The following is a 19,016-nucleotide window of genomic DNA, read 5'->3' as shown; positions in this document are numbered from 1 at the left end:
ACAAACAGGCAGTATAGTCGCTCACTGCTGCGGCAACTTTGCATTCATAAATGAGTATTGGGTGTTTTTCCACAGCCTGTAAACTGTAACGAGCCGTCATCTAGCAGGTGTCAGAGAAGATGCTATGATTTAAATAGCTTCCTGGGGGCTCACACAACAACATACACATTTAAAGGTGGCTGATATACATATATGACACTGACAGCAGTGGGAAATGTTCTTGTTGGAGTTCTGTTTGTCATCGCTTTTGTGTAGAAGATGAATTTGCGATTGTCCTTAAATTAACCTCTGCTGTAATGATGAGGTATTGATTCACACAGATGAAGTACGTTTTATTTGCTTAATAATACAATAACAGCTTCTTTTTCACTGAACACCCTGTAAAGCTTAGGATTCTTCTCTAATCTGTCTGCACATGAGCTTCTAACGCTTAATATTACGAATACCTAGGCAAGAGACACATCTAAAGAAAGGACAGGACACAAAGTGTTTTTTTTTTTTTTAAAAAAAAAAGGTGCTGGGCCACCGTGAGCTGCCACAAGCTTCAGTTCGCCTTTGTCCAAGTCTGTGATGCGTCACTTGAGAAGTACATATTCCAAACAGCATAACAGCCACTGGGTTTATTAGGATTTGTGAAAAGCTTGTCTTTTCTTATTATTCTAGCTGATTGTTTTCATATTGTGAATTTACATAATGTGGATGTTTAGGGACCGTTTTTATAAGGCAGATGCCTTAATTGTTGACAAAGTGGTTTCTAAATGCATACTAAATATTGGTGTTGAGGGATCTGAATGAGGCAAACTATCATCGTGTATGAATATCTCATTATATATGACATATGACTGTGACAATGCTGTTCAGGTCAATAAAAAGTACCAGATCTATTAGTATTAAAGCCAGTGTTTTCAAAGCACAACTCCAAACCTTCAACCCTCAAAGTGTGACGCTTCACTATCTTGTATTTTTATACCATCCCAAATCTTCATTACATGTCATTAACCTTGTCCTTCCTCACCTCTCTCTCTCTCTCTCTCTCTCTCTCTCTCCTCATCTTGCTCGCTGCAGGATCCAGATCTAGTTTTGAGGCTATTCTTATTATTGTCATTCATATCATATCCTCACCATTATTATTATGCTATCATTTTTTAACAACAATCTCTCCCCTCCCTCTCCTCTGTCCCCCATTTTTCCTTTCACCCCAACTGGTCGAGGCAGATGGCCGCACACCCTTGAGTCTGGTCAGAGATTTCTTCCTGTTAAAAGAGAGTTTTTCTTTTCTCTCTCTACTGATGCCTAGTGCTTTGCTCATGTGTGAATTGTTGGGTTTCTCTGCTCAGCAGTAAGGATTTGTACTATGTACAGTGCCTTGAGATTGCTGTACAAATACAATTGAATTAAGTTGAATTGAATTACAAATGAATACATACAAACAAAAAAATAGAATATTTCCAATTTAAACAGTATTTATCCTAAATGTGGATATGATGTGCACAATGTCAAGAGTGTAGACTAATTGATTTCTTGTCTGTATGAGATTCTGTGTATATGTAACATTTGCCTACTGTTGTTTCCACTGTAAAATAATTAGACGCCTAATGTAACTCGTCCAGCATTAATTGAATTCCATGTGAGCTCTTGACTATAGTGTCAGGCACGGGTGCACAGGTGAAGTCTGTGGGGATACGTGATTTCAATTGAGTGGTGTGGTTTTTTTTATCACTTTTGAGGGGGAATGGGGATGTATACGGTATAAAATTGCACAAATCCTTTGCTTTAACAATCAAAACTGTACAATATATCCTTCCCTTAAATATAAATTGCAACCCAGGTATTTTCCATCCACGCACACCTCCCCTCAGCCTCCATATATTGCATCCATATATGCATGCTTAACCTTCATATAATGTAATTTAGCTGCTGCTTTGGGCCGCACCCTAACAAGGTCTGAGGAGGGAAAAGATGGACGTCAATTGGCTTCCTCTCGCAGTCGTCACTCCACACAGACCCGCCCTCCTCCTCCTTGTCTTCTCCGAGCAGCAGACGTATATATAAACACACGGTCCCTTCTTCCTCCAGCCTACCCAGTAACATCACCAAAACCATTACGTGGAGCAGTGATGGGAGGGCACGCGCGCGCACACACACACACAAACACAGACTCCGACTGTGGCAAGAGAGGAAAGAGAAAAGAGAGGAAAGAGAAAAGGAGAAACGGCCGCATCATCACCTGTTGTTCCTGTCGATTGATGGTGAGTCCATCACTTGTGCTGAGGACGATATGTCAAAGCTGATGATTTGCTGTATATTAATGTGTTTTCTCATCGTTGTTATTAGGACATTTTGTGCACATGTGCACAATTAAAACGAAGGGAGGAGGAAAAAAAAAACATGACTTAAAAAAAGAATAATAATCTAAAGGGAAATGAAATGTCAGCCTCTTTCTCCTGTTGCCTCGCCTAAAGGTGGTGGTCGTGGTGGTGATGGAGGGGAATGTTTATCATGTCATGTTGCCGTGAATTGTGGAAGAAGAAGAAGGAGAAGAAGAGAAAAAAAAATGAACTGAGCTGACTCTAGGTCGGGAGCAGTGTCGCTGCACATGACACATGTGGCTTTGATCGGGTGTAATTTGTGGCGTTATCGCCTCCTGAGAGAAAACTTCGGTGCAGCAACAGGTGGCCTGTTTTTCGCGGGCCGGAGATCCTAAGGAGGAGGAGGAGGAGGAGGAGGACGTGGAGGAAAAGTAGGGCGTCATTCAGCACCGAGACACTGGACAGCTCCCACGACGACGGCTGTTCACCTCTCTTTAGCCGCGATCAGGGTGAAACGACACGTTTATGTTGTCGCTCATTTAGTGAATATTAACCACGAGCCTTTCAATCCTGCTTTTGTTTGGAAACTAAACTGAGGGCAAATGTGCTTGATTGTCATCCTGCAATAGCAAAAAAAAAAAACCCTCACATGTTTAATTGTATTAAAATGACTTTAGAGAACATCTGTTTTTGGGGGGTGTCCTCCTGTTGCCTCTGCTCAGCACTCTTCTCATCACTTGGCACTCAAGGACCCTCTCTCTCCATCTCCCTCCCTCCTTCCTTGCTTCCTTCTTGTCTTCCTTCCTCTCACTAAACTGTCCCCAGCTTCCCATCCCCCTCTTCCACTGACTCCCAGTCTTGTTGCATAGCTACCAGCTCAGAGAAATACTAGAGATGCAGGACAATCTGTCTGTCTCTTCTCTCTCTTTCTCTCTCTCCTCCCCCTCTCTCTGCTCCCCCCACAGTCCAGTTGTGACTTATTGTAAAGAGAAGCACAAATCACAGAGTCGATTTGTGAGTTCACATTTCCGTTTCCCTCAGTTTTCTTAGCCGTGCACAGCTTTTATAGTGTCTGTTAATTTCATTTGGTGAGCAGGATTTTTTAAGTGCTGAGCTGTGATCATTTCTCTCTCGATCTGTTCCTCACCACCACCACCACCCCTCCTCCTCCTCCTCCTGTCCCCTCTTTTGAGAGGAGCTGAAAGGTTAGCATTGTAACAACAAAGGGAGGATGGAATGTCAACAGGCTTCAGAGAGAAATGGGCTGAAGAAGAAGAAGAAAGAACAGGGACGGGAAGTGTTTCCATCTCTAATATATTAAGTTCACAAATGTGACACTCTTTGTGACACCTGTTACTCGTGTATATCCTGAAATGCTTCCTCTCTCCAAAGTCCACATAGGTGACACTGTAAATGAATATATCATGTTGACATCAATACAGTGGAGGGGGAATTATGATATAAATACTATACTAAAAAAAGCTTTACATTTTTTATTTCTTTCATTCCAGATTGGAGCAGCGAATGTGGACAGAAGGGAGTGGATGCAGAAGGGAAACATTGGTAGTGCTGAGTGGAAGACTAGTGATTTTGTTGTGATGCTGTTTAATAAACAACAAGTCCCAGTCTGCCTCTCAGCACAAGCAGTATGCTTCCATCTGTACGTCAGCTTGAACCTACATGAATCAGTGGTTCCAAAGCCTTCAGTGTTGGATGTTCCCGTTTATGCACTGGCCTCATTCAGACACCGACCCTTTAAATCACACTTATCATGTTCTGATCCAGCCCTGCTGTGCCTGTGCATATGGTCTTAATGCTTAGCAGTGTTAATTATGATCAGAATTGCAATCAAAAGCATAATTTAACCAGGAATATTAATGGAAATGAGTCATGCAAATGAAACCTTGGGAGGAAAAACCTGCTATAATGCCACACAGCAGCACATTCTGTTCAATACGGGCTGAAATAACCTCGTATTACTAGTCTCTTCACTTCATGTCTAAATGTGTATTTTTCATTTTAATCCACTTTCATTGGAATTAATGCCTTTTGTGTCTGTGGAATAAACCTTGACTGTGAAGCTCCTATGTGTATTTCTGAATTTTGTCGCATTACAACATCCATGCGACTGTGGACAGAAATCCTGTGAAGATGGAAACAAAGAAAAACACCGTTATGGTTTGATCGCGCCATCATTTTCAAACATATAATGAGATAACCTGCTCCCGGACAATTTAATGTTCTGAACGTGCCACACTTTGAGCACTCTCAGGACTAAATACATGTCATAATAAAATAATATGAGGTTAAATCCCCAATTCAGTCACTGTTATGGACTGTGGATCGTGCCGCAATAGGTTGTTTAGGATGTGCCAGGAAAAAGATGTAAATAATAGTATCATATGTAACCTATATTACCATCTGAAGGCAACATGTTGGCTTCACAAATGTTGGCAGTTGAGCTGTGTGGAAAATCATTCAGTGTGAACTTTGCAGCAGCAGCTCTATGGTCCTGTTACGATCACAAATAACTGGGAGAATGACATTTAAACATCAAAGTATCTATTTTTTGCCCCCCCGTGTTAGATTTCAGAGACACTATTTGCTCTCCTTATGAGATGGATGCAGAGCTGGGCCTCTACTGAGTTTCATTTAATACAAGTAAACAAACCTGAAGAAATCAAAGATCCACAGTCATAAACAAAGACTCTGAGGTGTGTCCACACATCAGTGAAGATGCAAGTCTCACCCCGCTCTCTGCTGCTTCACAGACTGTTGCCATAGAAGAGAAAAACACTAACAGACAGAGACATGCAGTGCAATTAAATGACTTAAAATCACTCTTCATTACAAGGAGACTGAAGCTTAAGTCAGATTCCACCGGCTGAACTTAAACATGCACATAAAAGAGTGGAGCTCAAAAGAACCTGAGCTCTTTTCAATAGAGAATAACTTAAATAAGACTGAAAGGCTTAAGGCTATAAGCAATGAGAATACAAATCATATATGCTGCCTTTTTCCTGTTGTTACCAGGTTACCCTACATCAGACACCTGACATGATTCCCATTTTTGCTTTGCATGGCAAACATGGTGCCAACCTACTGTGAAACAAAGTCCTATCAGATCAATGCAAAGTAAAGATTTATTTCAAGTCTGACAATGACACCAACATTCAAGCCTGAATGACGAATCCTCTTTATGTGTACTCAACAGAGAGAAATCAATCACGTTTTTTTTTTTTTCGCTGATAACAATAATCACAGAAAATACACGCGTCCCCCTTTTTCCCCTCAGGTAGGGTCGCAAAACATTTTAATTAAAAAAGCATTGTGGATGTTTCATTCACACTGCACCCTATGAGTCTCAAGATTGGCAGCATGCTGGTTTTTCATACATTTAAAAAAAAGAAAAGAAGAACAGGGACTGGCTTGTGTTGCTAAGCAACACAAAAGAGTCAAGTGCATTTGTTTATTAGCCAATAAGAATGCAGACAAAGTTTCAAGGTTTTCAAAGAAGGTCCTGTAATAATATAACACAGAAACTACAGATGCAGGCGGTGTTTCTGTAAGAACGATCTCTCATGTATGTCATGTCAGGGAGTGAATATCAGGGATACATAGTGTAGTACATATGGATGTTTGCTTATTTCATCTCTATACAGCTCATGAAACACTGTGGCTGATTTAGTGCCCCAGTAAATCTGATTTAACTGAATATGGAACATACACATCACAGATCATTCACATTCTCTCTCATGAGAAAGAGGCTTCATGCATTTGTAAAGTGGTCAGCGGTGAATATGGTCACGACTGCTACATATTCTTCTGTTAATAAAGAAATGGGGGGATGGAGAGTCTGTGACATGTGCACCCCAAGACCCTGTGACTGCCACCCACTGGCTGGGGACAGAATCACACATCATATCCACTACCAATGGATATTTGTCCTGGTTTGGCTGAATTAAATCTGATCTATATATATATATATATATATATATATATATATATATACATAGATCCTTATACATACTGTATATATATAGATAGATATGTAGTGACCTTGTGAGGAAATTCATAATGAAAAGATAATCTAATTCATAATAATTACATCTAAATAACGAAAGCTGTTGCCAAGAGTCCAGGCAGATGGTTTCACAAAGAAAGAAAATGGGAGAAAACAGTGAAGGAAATGCACAACAAGTGTCAAGTTGCATCAGACACATTTCTCAAGAGCACAGACCTCGTGTAATTGCATGTACTCCCTCCTCGTTGTTATTACTATCTGGGCGTCCAGCCTGGCGTGATGGTATGCCAACTGTTCCCTGATGTCTGTACTGGCACCCATCACAAGCAGCACCCTGACACCTTGAAGGGACTCTGGGGGCGTGAGAGGCAGTCAGCAGTCAGCATGTGGCTAAATGTGTGGTCAGGAAGAGCACGGGAATCAGGAGAGAGCTTGTTTGCTCGTCATCAAAGCAGGGGCTGACATTTGATGAACAGACGCACGCACACACACACACACACACATACCAACGAAGCGGTTATCAGACAGAAGCTGCATCTTATGGTAGAGTGTGATCAGGGTCATCTCTAATATTGCAACAAACACTAAATAAACCACAAAACAAAATGCAGTGGTCAACATCAAAAAAAGACAAATGGTGATCGTTCAAGCTAATGAGTAAAACGTGGTGTTTTTTTAGTTTTGTTTTTTAAAAGTAAGGACAGATTCTGTGTCTCTGACAGTTAGTTCCATGGTGATGGAGCTGTCACTGCAAAAGCAGCCTCCTGTTTGGTTTTGAGGTAGGTGCAAGGATGGGAGTGATGACTGGTGTTAGTGGGGAGCCCAGCGGATGCATTTTCTATGATTTGGAGACAGGGCTAATTGGCTGGCAGACGAGAGGAGGACAGCGTAGAAATCTACATGGCACAAAATCAGAGCAGAGATTAATAAATCTATACCTATTAGAGAGCATGGATTTGATGATTTGGGGCTGGTTTCTTAATCGGAGGTAACATGTTAATACATTTGTTTATGTGGACGCTGAAATTTAGATTGAGGTCAAAAATGATTATTTCTAGCAGAGGAATGGATATGAGGAATGAGTGCACCCATACTCAGTTTTATTGCAACTTGTAATGAAGTAAGACGTAAGAAGAGCAAGAGCCTGATCTGGTCAAAACAAAAATTAAAACCAGAGCAGAAATGAAACTGAACAGCAGTTCTAATAGCCATGAAATGAAAATGTGGTGGCAAAGAAGGAGCAGTTATAAATAATTAAATGTGACATTATACTCAAGTTCTAATCAGGATGCTCCATTTAAGATGTTCCGGTGGCTGTAGGTCAAAAACAGGAGAATTTGCACAGGGTTTGCAGCATTTCATCTTTAGTGCAACTGAGACAATAAATGTTTGTGTCCCTGGGTGTTCCTACATGTGAAGCTCTCCAAAGACATCTGATGGACAACTTTGTGTGTCGCTTAGATGACTCAGAAAAACAGAGTCATAGAGGCTTTAACCTGCAGCCCTAGGAAGAGCTGCTATCGGTACTTACTTTATTTATTATTATTATTATTATTATTATTATGGACCACCACACGGTGGTATAGTGGTTAGCACTCTCGCCTTGCAGCAAGAAAACCCGGGTTCGAGCCCCGGTTGGAACAAGGGCCTTTCTGCATGGAGTTTGCATGTTCTCCCCGTGTGTGTGTGGGTTCTCTCCGGGTTCTCCGGCTTCCTCCTACAGTCCAAAAACATGCAATGTGGGGATTAGGTAAATTGGACACTCTAAATTGACCATAGGAGTGAGTGTGAGAGTGAATGGTTGTTTGTCTCTATCTGTGTGTGTGGCCCTGCAATGGACTGGCAAAGTGTCCAGGGTGTACCCCGCCTATCGCCCAATGTAGCTGAGATTGGCACAGCACCCCCCGCGACCCTCTGGTGGAGGATAAAGCGGTAGATGATGATGATGATGATTATGGACCACCTGTGAGTTCGCATTAAAGACTGAATTAAACATTCTGATGATCCTTATATCACATACACAAGTACAATTACACAACAATACATCAGGATTATGATATTGCTCTTCATCTGAGAATCTACAGCCTTGTGGATGATTCCTGACCTAAATTAGCGGCTGTGTTAATAGCTTCTAGTCCTCTGATTTCATTGGCCTTTAAATACAGAAGCTCATCAGGAATTTGATTAAAATGGGCAACAAAAAGGTGAAGCAGCCGAAACCAGAGGGAAATTTTTTTATCACTTGAGTCACTTGACTTTTTAAAGCTTCACACATACATGGACATTTATTTCATCAAGCCGGGGGATTTGGTCCTGACTGAAAAACAGCTATCAGGTAGACACGCCATTATATTATTTCATGATGTTTTATTTAATTGCCGTACAAATACATGCTGCTAATGCTTCTAAACACATCGTCAGGGATGTGTCAGTGGCAATTTGTAACATTTTACGCCAAATATCACTATATGGGGTTACCATTACAGATATCTGTGATGTCATACATGTTTTACTTGTCAGAATGAAATCACTTTTAACATTTGTGTGTGTGAAGTTTGTAATTATAAGTTTCTACAATTAATAAAATAATAGTAATTGAATTGCAAAGATCTGTAATTCCAGGTTCAAATATCTACAACGTCATTATGACTACAGTCATAGATCAACTTAGCCATAATAGCGTTGCACATAATCTGAAACTGGAATTAGATTAGAGATATCTACAATATCTATAATGACACATGAATGGGAACATTAGTTTGAATTGTACTAGTAAAACTGAATTAGGGAATAAGAACAACATTGCAGATATCGGTAGTTAATTATCCTGTGTTGTTATTAAATGTTAACACTACTACTACTACTTGCCATAAGTGTCTGATTGCTGGATAGGGGGAATTTGGTCCAGACTGAAAGAACTGTGGAAGTATGTGCAGACAAATGGTCCCTGACTTCTCCTCTAGCACCACCATGAGGTCCACATTTGTGGATTGAACTGGTGGACGGACTGTCAAGACATGTGTTATTGCTTATTATCAACATCATGCATGTGCTTCTGTTGATGTTTGATTGTTGTTATTTGGTTCCTCTAAAAACAGCTTTTGCATCTCTGGTCTGAGCAAGAACCTGATCCGATCAGTTTCCCGTCATTTTGGGACAAGTCCAGTGATTTTCTTCTCTCTTGTTTTACAGGTGTTAAGTTTGAGCAGCATGACATGTTGAAACCTGACAGGGGATGTTCTGCTCACCTCTTGTGATGAGGCTGGACGTGTGTTTCACATTTATCGATTGCGATGTCTCTCAGTAATCAGATGTGTTTTTACAGACTAACACCTGAGCTGCATGTGTTCCTCTCTCTCTCTCATGTGTTCTGTGCTCTTGACATAAGCCACACCAACTTCCTGAAGTCATTATTCATAGCGTGGAATTGTGGGGAATAAATATGGAAAGCTGCTACTCATAAAGATCAAGAGGGGGCATGATAATAAAAATGTAAGACCTGCAGTTAATCATTACAAAAAGGTATTAAGATTTCTTATCATTATATTTAGAAGAGCCGGGTTCATGACCCGGTTGGAACAAAGGTTTTTTCTGCATGGAGTTTTCTCCAGGTTCTCTGGTTTCCTCCCACAGTCCAAAATCATACAATATGGGGATCAGGTGAATTGGACACTCTGAACTGACCGTAGGTGTGAGTGTGAGAGTGAATGGTTGTTTGTCTCTATATGTGTCCCTGTGATGGACTGGCGAACTGTCCAGCTTGAACCCCACCTATCGCCCTGTCAGCTGAGATTGGCACAGCGCCCCCTGCAACTCTCATGTGGAGGATAAAGCGGTAGAAGATGGATGGATTTTTGGTTCATTTGCTCCATTTACAAACAAAACTATTTAAACTGAAACATGTTTACAAATATACAAACACGGTTTAATTTTTTAAGGTTTCCTGACATTTGGCTTATTTTGTGCTTATCTTTTAAATGTGTCTGAGTGACGAGATCAATCATGCGCTGCGGCGTTAAACACATCACCACAAGAGAAAATCTCTTTCAAGCAGCTTTGTTTTATGTTCATAAAAATGTCTCAAGATAATATTTACAGAACAAAACATGATAAGGGTCACAAGGAACAATATTTTGAGGCCTTGAGATATCATGTCACATTTTTCATTTTTGGCAAATCATAAAAACACTTTCAGTCCAAACTACCGAACCAAGTTAGTGACCAACATAAACATTGTGTAGCACAAATACCACAGAAACAACATGACATCAACACTGGTACTTTTTTTATATATATATATATGTATATACATATATATATATATATATACACATATATATATATATATATATATATATACATATATATATATATATATATATATATATATATACATATATACATATATACACATACATACATACATATATATGTATGTATGTATATATATAACATTATCATTTAAAAACCAGAAAAGATATGTGATGATAATTCAGATCTGTGTTTTATGATAGTCTCACCGGTGCCTGTAGACGTCAACTGAATTCTGGTAGTTCTAAACATTGGTCAAATTAGCACACTGGTCAAATGTCTATTACTTCTACATTCAGCAAACTGAGGACTACTCAGTGACACACATGAAGCACACCAGACCAGTAGTACAGCCAGAAATTCCAAATTAAATAAATAGCACGGGCATATAAAAGTGAAATGAAATATGAGTAAAACACAGAGGTACAGGTAAGAAGGCTGTGTTTCTTTAGTATGCTGTGTTGATTACAAAAAGTATGAATTTGGAGTTTGAAATTTGCACTATACAAGTGTTTTAATTAACCAAATCTTACGTCTCGCTCCATGTCATCTGTTGGGCTATACAACTGTCTCAGACCAGCTTTATTTACACTGAAAAGGACCTATTAGTCATGTAATAGGGTCAAATTAAAAGTGAGAATCACATACCAAAAGGTCTTGTTGAGTAAGAATGAAGGAAGTGTCAAAGGACAAAAATAAAACAAATTTTAAAAAATAAACTGGGCTTTTGATCTTCGGCACCTTTTCTTCCCACTGTAAGAGATCTGGTTCTAACACTTTGACAGGTAACGACTGGTTGAGAAGAAAATTAACCATCCGCTGAAAATGAAACCAGGTAGTCCATACTAGGTGGTCTTCACAAGATCATAGACATGAATGTGAACGTCATCATCATATTTGATGTAATATACCGTCGGCTTCGCTGGAACCTGGTAGATGACCAACCCTGTCCTCTTCACACCGTTATCTGTGACATACTCCACCTGTTTACCCACAAGGCTTTCTGGCTCCTCACCAGGCTTCCTGTCTGCTGGCAGCAGGTGTTTGTTCTCTGGGTGACAAATGGAAAAACACAAGGCAGTTAAGATGACAGACAATGATAAACATGTGTAAGGGTTGGTTTCCCTTTGTAGCAGACAGAGTATAAACATTGGCAAGAAATGAATTATGTGCAGATCTTGAACCCTGACCAGACACACCCAGCTCAGTTCATTCATGTGCTTGACCTTGACTCCTCCAGCTACTCCTAGATAGTATTGTCACTTCATCAGAATAACTCAAGATCCAACTGTGCACAAAATGTTCAGGGAAACAAGGCGGAGCGAGTTTCGTGATGTACCATGACTATGTAAATCTGTCCTATTCACCTCCTCCCACATTTCCATGAGAATCTGAAAACTTAACTGAGGTTTTTTTTTCCACATGGAAAATGTGAAAATGTGAAATCTCATTACTGTACCTGATTCCGGGAGGACACGTAGATCTCCGTCCTTGTAGTCGTCCCACAGTTGGTACATGTACAGCACCGGGTCCTTCTCATAGGTGATGTAATACCAATGGGTCATGATAGGGGCTCTGGACAGCACCATTCCTCGCCACTCATTTTTCTCACCGTCCTCCTTCTCGAACAGATGCTCAACAGCTCGGCCCACGAGCTCCTCTGCCCCAGGAGGCACCTTGATCTTATTATTCACTAATGAAAGAACAAGGCACTGATGAACCTTTAATTAAGAAAATGTTACAGATACCCCAGATGATATGGACTTAAAAAATATGATTATAATTCTGAAAAAGGATCGAATAACCCATGGAAATAAGGGTTTTTTCTGTAATATATAAAAGACACATTAAAATATGTAAAATCTTAAATAAAAGTATTCCGATTTCTCAATGTCCAGCTTTAACTGGGCTCAAGTGTTCGCGCAATGAATGCTAACCTAAAATGACAAGCCATTCCATATGATTTTCTGTTCTGCCATTGTTTGTAATAAATCAGTTCCTCAAAAGTTCAGTTTTATTATTTGAGGCAGAAACATGGTAATATAATAATATAATATTTCATGCATGAGTCGGCCAAAACAGCCGTGTCTAGAGTAAACCAAACAGTGAGTAATAGTCACATCACTGGAGCTGTTAAGAAAAACACCAACTCAAACTCTTAAAAGCCACCTAAGCGTTTCCCACCAAGCGGTACAGTGCAGATCAGCTCACCAGGGGGCAGTTTGGAAGAGTACACCCTGATCTGACTTGTGTCTCTGCTGCAGGGTGTGTGGGCTAGATATGTAAATGATGTAGCTATTTATGCAGTTGCATCACCTACCTTAACAGCGTGACATCATAACAGCATGACACAATATAGCTTGCCAATAAATTCCAAAAAGCAGAAAAACGTGCCACAGTAAACAAAGAGCAATATTGAGGGACATCCAGCTTTTTTTCAGTGTTATTTTCTTCTTGGCATGTGGCTGCTTATCACAAGGAGACGAAAAGCTTCTCAACATGCGACAATGGAAACGGAAATCATAGTGTGGCATTCTGAACTGAACCACGCAATACCACTTGGTGGAAACACAGCTTTAGTATTATTTCATTTCAGACGTTCTGGTCAACATACTGCCGAAAAGACTGAAAAAAGTATGACCAAAAATGCTAAAAGTTAAAAAGCACCTGAGTGCTTTTCAGTAACAGGCACGGCCTATCAATGCCAAAATATGTATTAGACTCACCAACTTTCTCTGACAACACCTGCAGGTTGGACACCCGGTTGTCTTTGAACAGCTCAATGCCATAGACGCAGTCAAAGCCGTCATATTTGACCATGTAGAGGGAGCTGTTCACACTGAGGCGCTCTAGAACGGTGCCTTTCCACTTGGTCACGTTACCCTTCTCCCTCCAGGTGTGCTGGATTCTGCGGCCTAGCAGGTTGTCAGGGTCTGGGCTCAGGGTCGGTGCCGAACTCTCACTGAGCTCTCCACTGCTGCGCTTCCTGTGAACATAGAGGGAATAAAGTCCCCTTTAGTAACAACACATTAGTTAGAGCTCTAGCTTTAAGCATGATGCATTTTCTGTAGTATGTTTGAGGTATTGAACAAAAATATTGGATTCTTTTTTTGAATGAGGAGGTTTTTAAGATATGAAATTAGAAACAAAATGAATACCTGACAATGAGAAAATGTTTCACAGAATGACACAGGTCCATATATAGTAGCATTTTTTAACTGTCTTTTCTCTCCTCTCCTCTGTTCAGACCTGGAATCATCATTCGTCTTGAGAGATTCAATCACATGGCAACTCAATGCATTTAGGCATGTAGACATGATGAAGACATGAGTTCAAAATGAGCATCGTAATAAGAAAGACAGGCTGGTTTGAGAATTTAAAAAAACTGCTGCTCTGCTGTTATTTTTCCAACCAAGTTTATCTAAGGTTGACTGGGGAAAAGCAATGACAGCGTACACCATTTCTCTGGGTGTTGATGCCACAGCTCAGGGAAGAATGACAAGACAGGTTCAAGAGTACCGCAAATAATTATGATGTCCCAGACCTTTGCAAAAAGAAGAAACACCTTCTGATCTAAATGACGTCAGACTCTAGTATCCATTAGTCTAGAACTGAAATGAGGAATAACACAGGAAATACATGACTTACATATACGATTTAAATGGTATTTGTTTACAGTGTAAATTTGATTATTTCCTGGTGTGCCACTGCCTGGGTGCATAATAAATACACACTGTTGTTTATTAACCATAAACCAGAGTTTAGTTTGAACCTACCTGCCCCGTTTCTTTGACATGTTTCCATAAATCCACACAATCCCTGCGAGACAAGACACAGGTCGTCAGTGAATGTGACAAGGCCAGCTGACGCTCTCATTCTTCACACGCTGACAACATTCATTCATTACAGATAAAATACACATTATTAGCATTATAATGTATAAGCGATAGGCTATTGTCAGGCACCAGTCCTGCTGTCCGAAGCTCTGTTGATTAACCTCGCAGCACCGGATGTAAACAACCAAACTGCGACAAGCCGATGCTAATGCTAGCTAACGCAGCTCAATGCAAATATAGACGGTGTACAGGTCTTATATTTACACAGCTAACTGTATGGCGAGTAAATATTCAAAGTTCTTCTGAGCTAGCTACGAAAACACCGAGCAAACCATGGTCAGACACGTTTAACGACGCCGTGTCAAAAATAGAAAACAGACATTACAGTAGCTCATGTCAGTGGTTCATTCTGTATGAACATAAACGAGCAGCATTTCTCAACGTTTTGGTTTGGTTTCTGCATTTCTAGACATAAGCTAGCTGAACAAAAGGAAATGCATCGCCATGTAAGCGCAATTTTTTTTGCATTCTGGCTAAAACAACACTGGCGGAAAACATGAAGAGATCTGGCTGTTAGAAATTAAATTGTGCTGTCAATGCAATTATTTGTGTCAATAGGCGGCCGCTATTGGCATTACCTGATCAATAATCTCACATGTGTTTGTCTTTGCAGAGTAGATTCCACCGAAACGCTGGGTCGATACACGGAAACTACTCCGATTTGGGACAACAACTCCCAGAAGTCACCTGCGGCTTTCAAAGCATTCTGGGCCTTGGAGTCGTGTTATTTTAATGCCTCTCTGTTTAGTTTATTTGCTAATAATTTACACAACATTTCGGCTGTTTGGTGTTTTCTGTATTTTACCCGTTGAATGTTCAAGCTACGAACAAAGTGTTTTTTGAAATATTCTCCGACATTATGAAGTAGTGGTAGTCATACAACTACATTTCCCATCGTCTTTCGAAAGAATGATTTCACCTTTTCCTCCTTTTGACGACTGTTGCGAATGTCCACATTTTTCCCTCAACATACCCCGCCCAGTGAGTAATGATTGCAGTCGAGGTCTAAAGGTAATGTTATTAGACACGTTCTCACATAGTTAATTTAAGCTTAAGTTACATTATTTATTTTTAGGGCAACAGTTTAAGCTATTTCAATCTATATATCCAGAATTTCTCAGTAGTGAACAAAAATAACACTCATCCCTGAGACATAAAATAACATACCACAATGACTCATTATTATGTCATGTTCAATTTATCCAGAATGTGTTTCATATATATGTTTTTTTATTTGAAAAGTTTGAAACCAATAAACACAGAAGGTATTTTCTCTCTTTTTGTGTGTGAATCTGAAGTGCTTATTTGTACCACAAGATGTCAGACTAAACACAAACTCCCTGCTACCGGCTGTACTTCAGATGATGAACTGACCAGTGTGGAGAGTGAATAATGCAGTATCCTTGGGCGCTTGTCTGACAGCTTTTTCGAGGAGATAACTCTTGGTTTTATCTTGTGCTGTGTCACCTGTAAGTGTATGACTCAACTGTGATGTAGAGATACATTTTATATATATATATATATGTGTGTTTATAAATATAAAATCTCACCTTCTGTTGACGGTAATCAAAGGAATCAGTAGTATATTAAAGATTGTGACTACATTTTCATTGTCAGTGTTTAACTCACTTTTGTTTCACACAGCTTTATTACCCATTCTCTAAAACTCCATCTCACTCACTCACAAATACACATTTATCAGTCATTACACACTATGACAATGTCCAGACTCATGACAAAAAAAGAACAGTGATAGTGATAAAAGATGTTTGCCCAAATAAAACTAAACAACATAATATAGACAAACAAGGCTGTCAAATAACAGCCAAAACAAATGCTGTGTTGTTCATGTCACCGTGATTATCGAGGTTCTGGCCACACTTGAGGTCACAGAGGTCATAGGCTTCGGTTGAGATTCTGCAATTTGACCATTGATAATTTTCATTAAAAATAGATACATGCAAAGGTTTGAGCTTGAGGTGGAAAACAAGAACATTTAGACCTTCATGTTGGGGACATGAAATGTGCAGAACATGTATTAGAATTGATAGATTATGATTAATAAAAGAAACTAATACAATAAAGAGCCTCTTTATAGGAAGAGTATAAGATATGATGTTTGTATAAAATCTATGCTACAGCCCTGCTCATAATGTACATGCAGTATATCTGCCTTAAACCTTGAGTGGACCTCTGCAAAAACAGGCAGTATTGTGTATTTTGCTCAGTTACTTTTGCATTTTAATTTTATTTTGTGGGAGTGTTTGTATGTATACAGTTGAAGTGCAGAGGTGGGTGGGGAAGAGATGCATTTATAACATCAAATTGCTGAACAGCTGTTTGGTTGGGTTTTTTTTGAGCTGTACAATTCATTTCTAAAACATTTTGTGAGCACTTCTTTGTGTTTTCAGTCATACGCCTACCTGTTTGCAGCCGTCTCACTTTACAATGGCAATGATCATGTTGCCTCCATCTGTTTTGATATAAAAAATCACTTCCTGTATGCAGCACAATGATTGCCGGCTACATTAGCTCTAAACACCACAATACTGAGAAACACTTAAAGAGTCATGGGGAGCTGATAGGCTTAATCCTCATTGTGTGAACATTTAAAAGTTACATGCTACAGTTTTAATGTTACTTAACCCACTTGAATTCATCTTCAATCTGCCATTGGTTTTTCCACAAGAGCATCATTTCCGTCATCGGTGTTAATGCACAGTAAGACTGACAGCCTTCATGGGAGAACTAGTATTGTATTGACACAAAGCTTTCTCGCATCCAAGGTTGTCTCCTCTTGTCCTTGTTGTCACAGCAACAGAAAAAAAACTGGATGCTGGAGAAATAGGCCTGCTTCTTTTTTGTTTCATTTTGTCTCTAGAATCTCAACAGCGGACGGGAACTGAATTAGCCAAGTCACTCAGTTTTCAGGGCAAACATAAAATACTAAGTGACATGGCAACATATTCCCCCAAAACAGGCAACATCATTTTTCCTTTAAATTAAACTGAGCATATTGCCATTTCTCAGTTCGTCTCTCTGACTGACAACTTTTGCTGCAGGTTTCTCCGCTGCTGTCATCTGAGGAGGGGGAGCCCACAGCCGCCGTCTCTCCTGGGACACCATGAGAATACCATCTCCAAAAATAGAGGTCTCCTGCTCCTCCTCCTCCTCCTCCTCCTCCTCCTCGTCTTCCTGCTTTGTTGCTGCAGTCTGCTTTACTGGATCGCACACACACACACATACACACGCACACACTCAAAGATCATTAACACATTCTTGCACAACAGTGATGATGTGCACCCTGCTAGCTAATACACGTTGGTGTTTCTATATCAAATATTGCAGAGAGACTGCATCATAATGTTAACCCAAGGTCCAAGGACTGAAATAACTACAATAGTACTTTCTGAGAGCCAAAGGTAACCTTGGCATCTACCATGCACCACTTAACCACATAACACTTACTGCTTCAGTGTAATTGTCGACAGACATACTGTGGTGATAACTTAATCCTCTCATTAATTGAGTTTTATTGTGTAGCTTTTGCTGTCACAGCTAATTGACCCCGAGACTGAGGTGGAATACATCTGCCTTCATTTATGCAAAACTTTAATTAATGCCACCAACCAGTCAAGGGGATACGTGTGTGTGTGTGTGTGTGTGGCATGAGATCTCTTGACCCTGTTCAACCGTGGGCAGACCACATGTCCTGGAAATAGAACTGTGCTTAATGTCAGTGTATCTGCTCTGTAGAATTTCTCTACACATGTACGCTGATTGTACCATGATCTCTGACTGCAAACATGAGACTTAATGCAGGCTTATGACTCTTTAAAACTTTGATGGCTTGTAAGTACTCACAACAGCTGACTCACATTGATGGAAAATTACCCTGTTCACTCAGCCATTAACCTGCAATAAATGATTTTTTTTAGCTGCTTAGAAGCAGTGAAAACAACCAGCAAAAACAACACTCAGATATTTTAAGTTGACATGGGAAACCTGCTACCAAACAGTGATACATTTACACATCTAGTATTTACCAAGAGAGTCATTCATCATTTATTTATCATTCAGTTCCGGCCACATGATGAATGTGAATAAACTAGCTGCGTTCCATCAACTCCAGAGAGAAATATCTGGTGTTTAGCTGCTTATAAAATACATAAATGTATATATGTATAGTATTTTTTATTTGTCAGTCCCGCAGGGAATAATACCATCTCTGTATTTAACCCTTCCTCTACCAGAAACCTTCCTAGAGTTAGGAGCAGCGGGCAGCCACTCAGCAGTGCCCGGGGAGCAATAGGGTTGGGTACCTTGCTCAGACGTATCCCAGCCCTTTTTAAACAAGCAACCCTCCATTTACAAGCCAAGTTCCCTTTCCACTTGGCCATGGGCTGCCCAGAAAGTAAAGGTCACAGTCAGTATTGAACTGTACACAGTCAAACATAGCTCTGCTATAACACTTTG

The 19,016-nt window shown here is 40.0% G+C and overlaps 1 protein-coding gene and 1 long non-coding RNA gene across 3 annotated transcripts; one reads left to right on the top strand and one right to left on the bottom strand.

The window, feature by feature from the left end:
* The first annotated feature begins 2,160 nt into the window (after nt 1–2,160).
* Nucleotides 2,161–4,394, top strand: LOC122770680. The gene is made up of 2 exons (XR_006360539.1): nt 2,161–2,249; nt 3,821–4,394. It is a non-coding gene; the product is annotated as an uncharacterized LOC122770680 (long non-coding RNA).
* A 6,368-nt stretch (nt 4,395–10,762) lies between these two features.
* On the bottom strand, nt 10,763–15,200 carry LOC122770672 (spindlin-Z-like). 2 transcript variants are annotated; one of them, XM_044027661.1, is made up of 5 exons: nt 15,119–15,200; nt 14,421–14,463; nt 13,371–13,630; nt 12,104–12,337; nt 10,763–11,695 (listed from the first exon to the last, which is right to left on the bottom strand). In XM_044027661.1, the coding sequence occupies exons 2-5, from the start codon at nt 14,438–14,440 to the stop codon at nt 11,490–11,492; spliced, it is 720 nt and encodes a 239-aa protein (XP_043883596.1). In that variant the 5' UTR covers nt 14,441–14,463; nt 15,119–15,200; the 3' UTR covers nt 10,763–11,489. The 2 variants fall into 2 exon arrangements, with proteins under 2 accessions (XP_043883596.1, XP_043883603.1); XM_044027668.1 differs by having other exon boundaries at nt 15,136–15,184.
* Nucleotides 15,201–19,016: the final 3,816 nt, after the last annotated feature.

Source organism: Solea senegalensis, linkage group LG1, assembly GCF_019176455.1.
Source record: "Solea senegalensis isolate Sse05_10M linkage group LG1, IFAPA_SoseM_1, whole genome shotgun sequence".
Taxonomy (NCBI): domain Eukaryota; kingdom Metazoa; phylum Chordata; class Actinopteri; order Pleuronectiformes; family Soleidae; genus Solea; species Solea senegalensis.
This window is presented reverse-complemented; position numbering and strand designations above follow the sequence as displayed.

Bases quoted from the DNA above. Each gene is read 5' to 3' on its own strand.
- LOC122770672 (XM_044027661.1), bottom strand. From the start codon at position 14,440: ATGTCAAAGAAACGGGGCAG. The intron at 13,631-14,420 runs GTAGGTTCAAAC...CTATGTTCACAG, and splicing joins ATGTCAAAGAAACGGGGCAG to GAAGCGCAGCAGTGGAGAGC. The intron at 11,696-12,103 runs GTACAGTAATGA...TTTGTCACCCAG, and splicing joins ACGTGTCCTCCCGGAATCAG to AGAACAAACACCTGCTGCCA.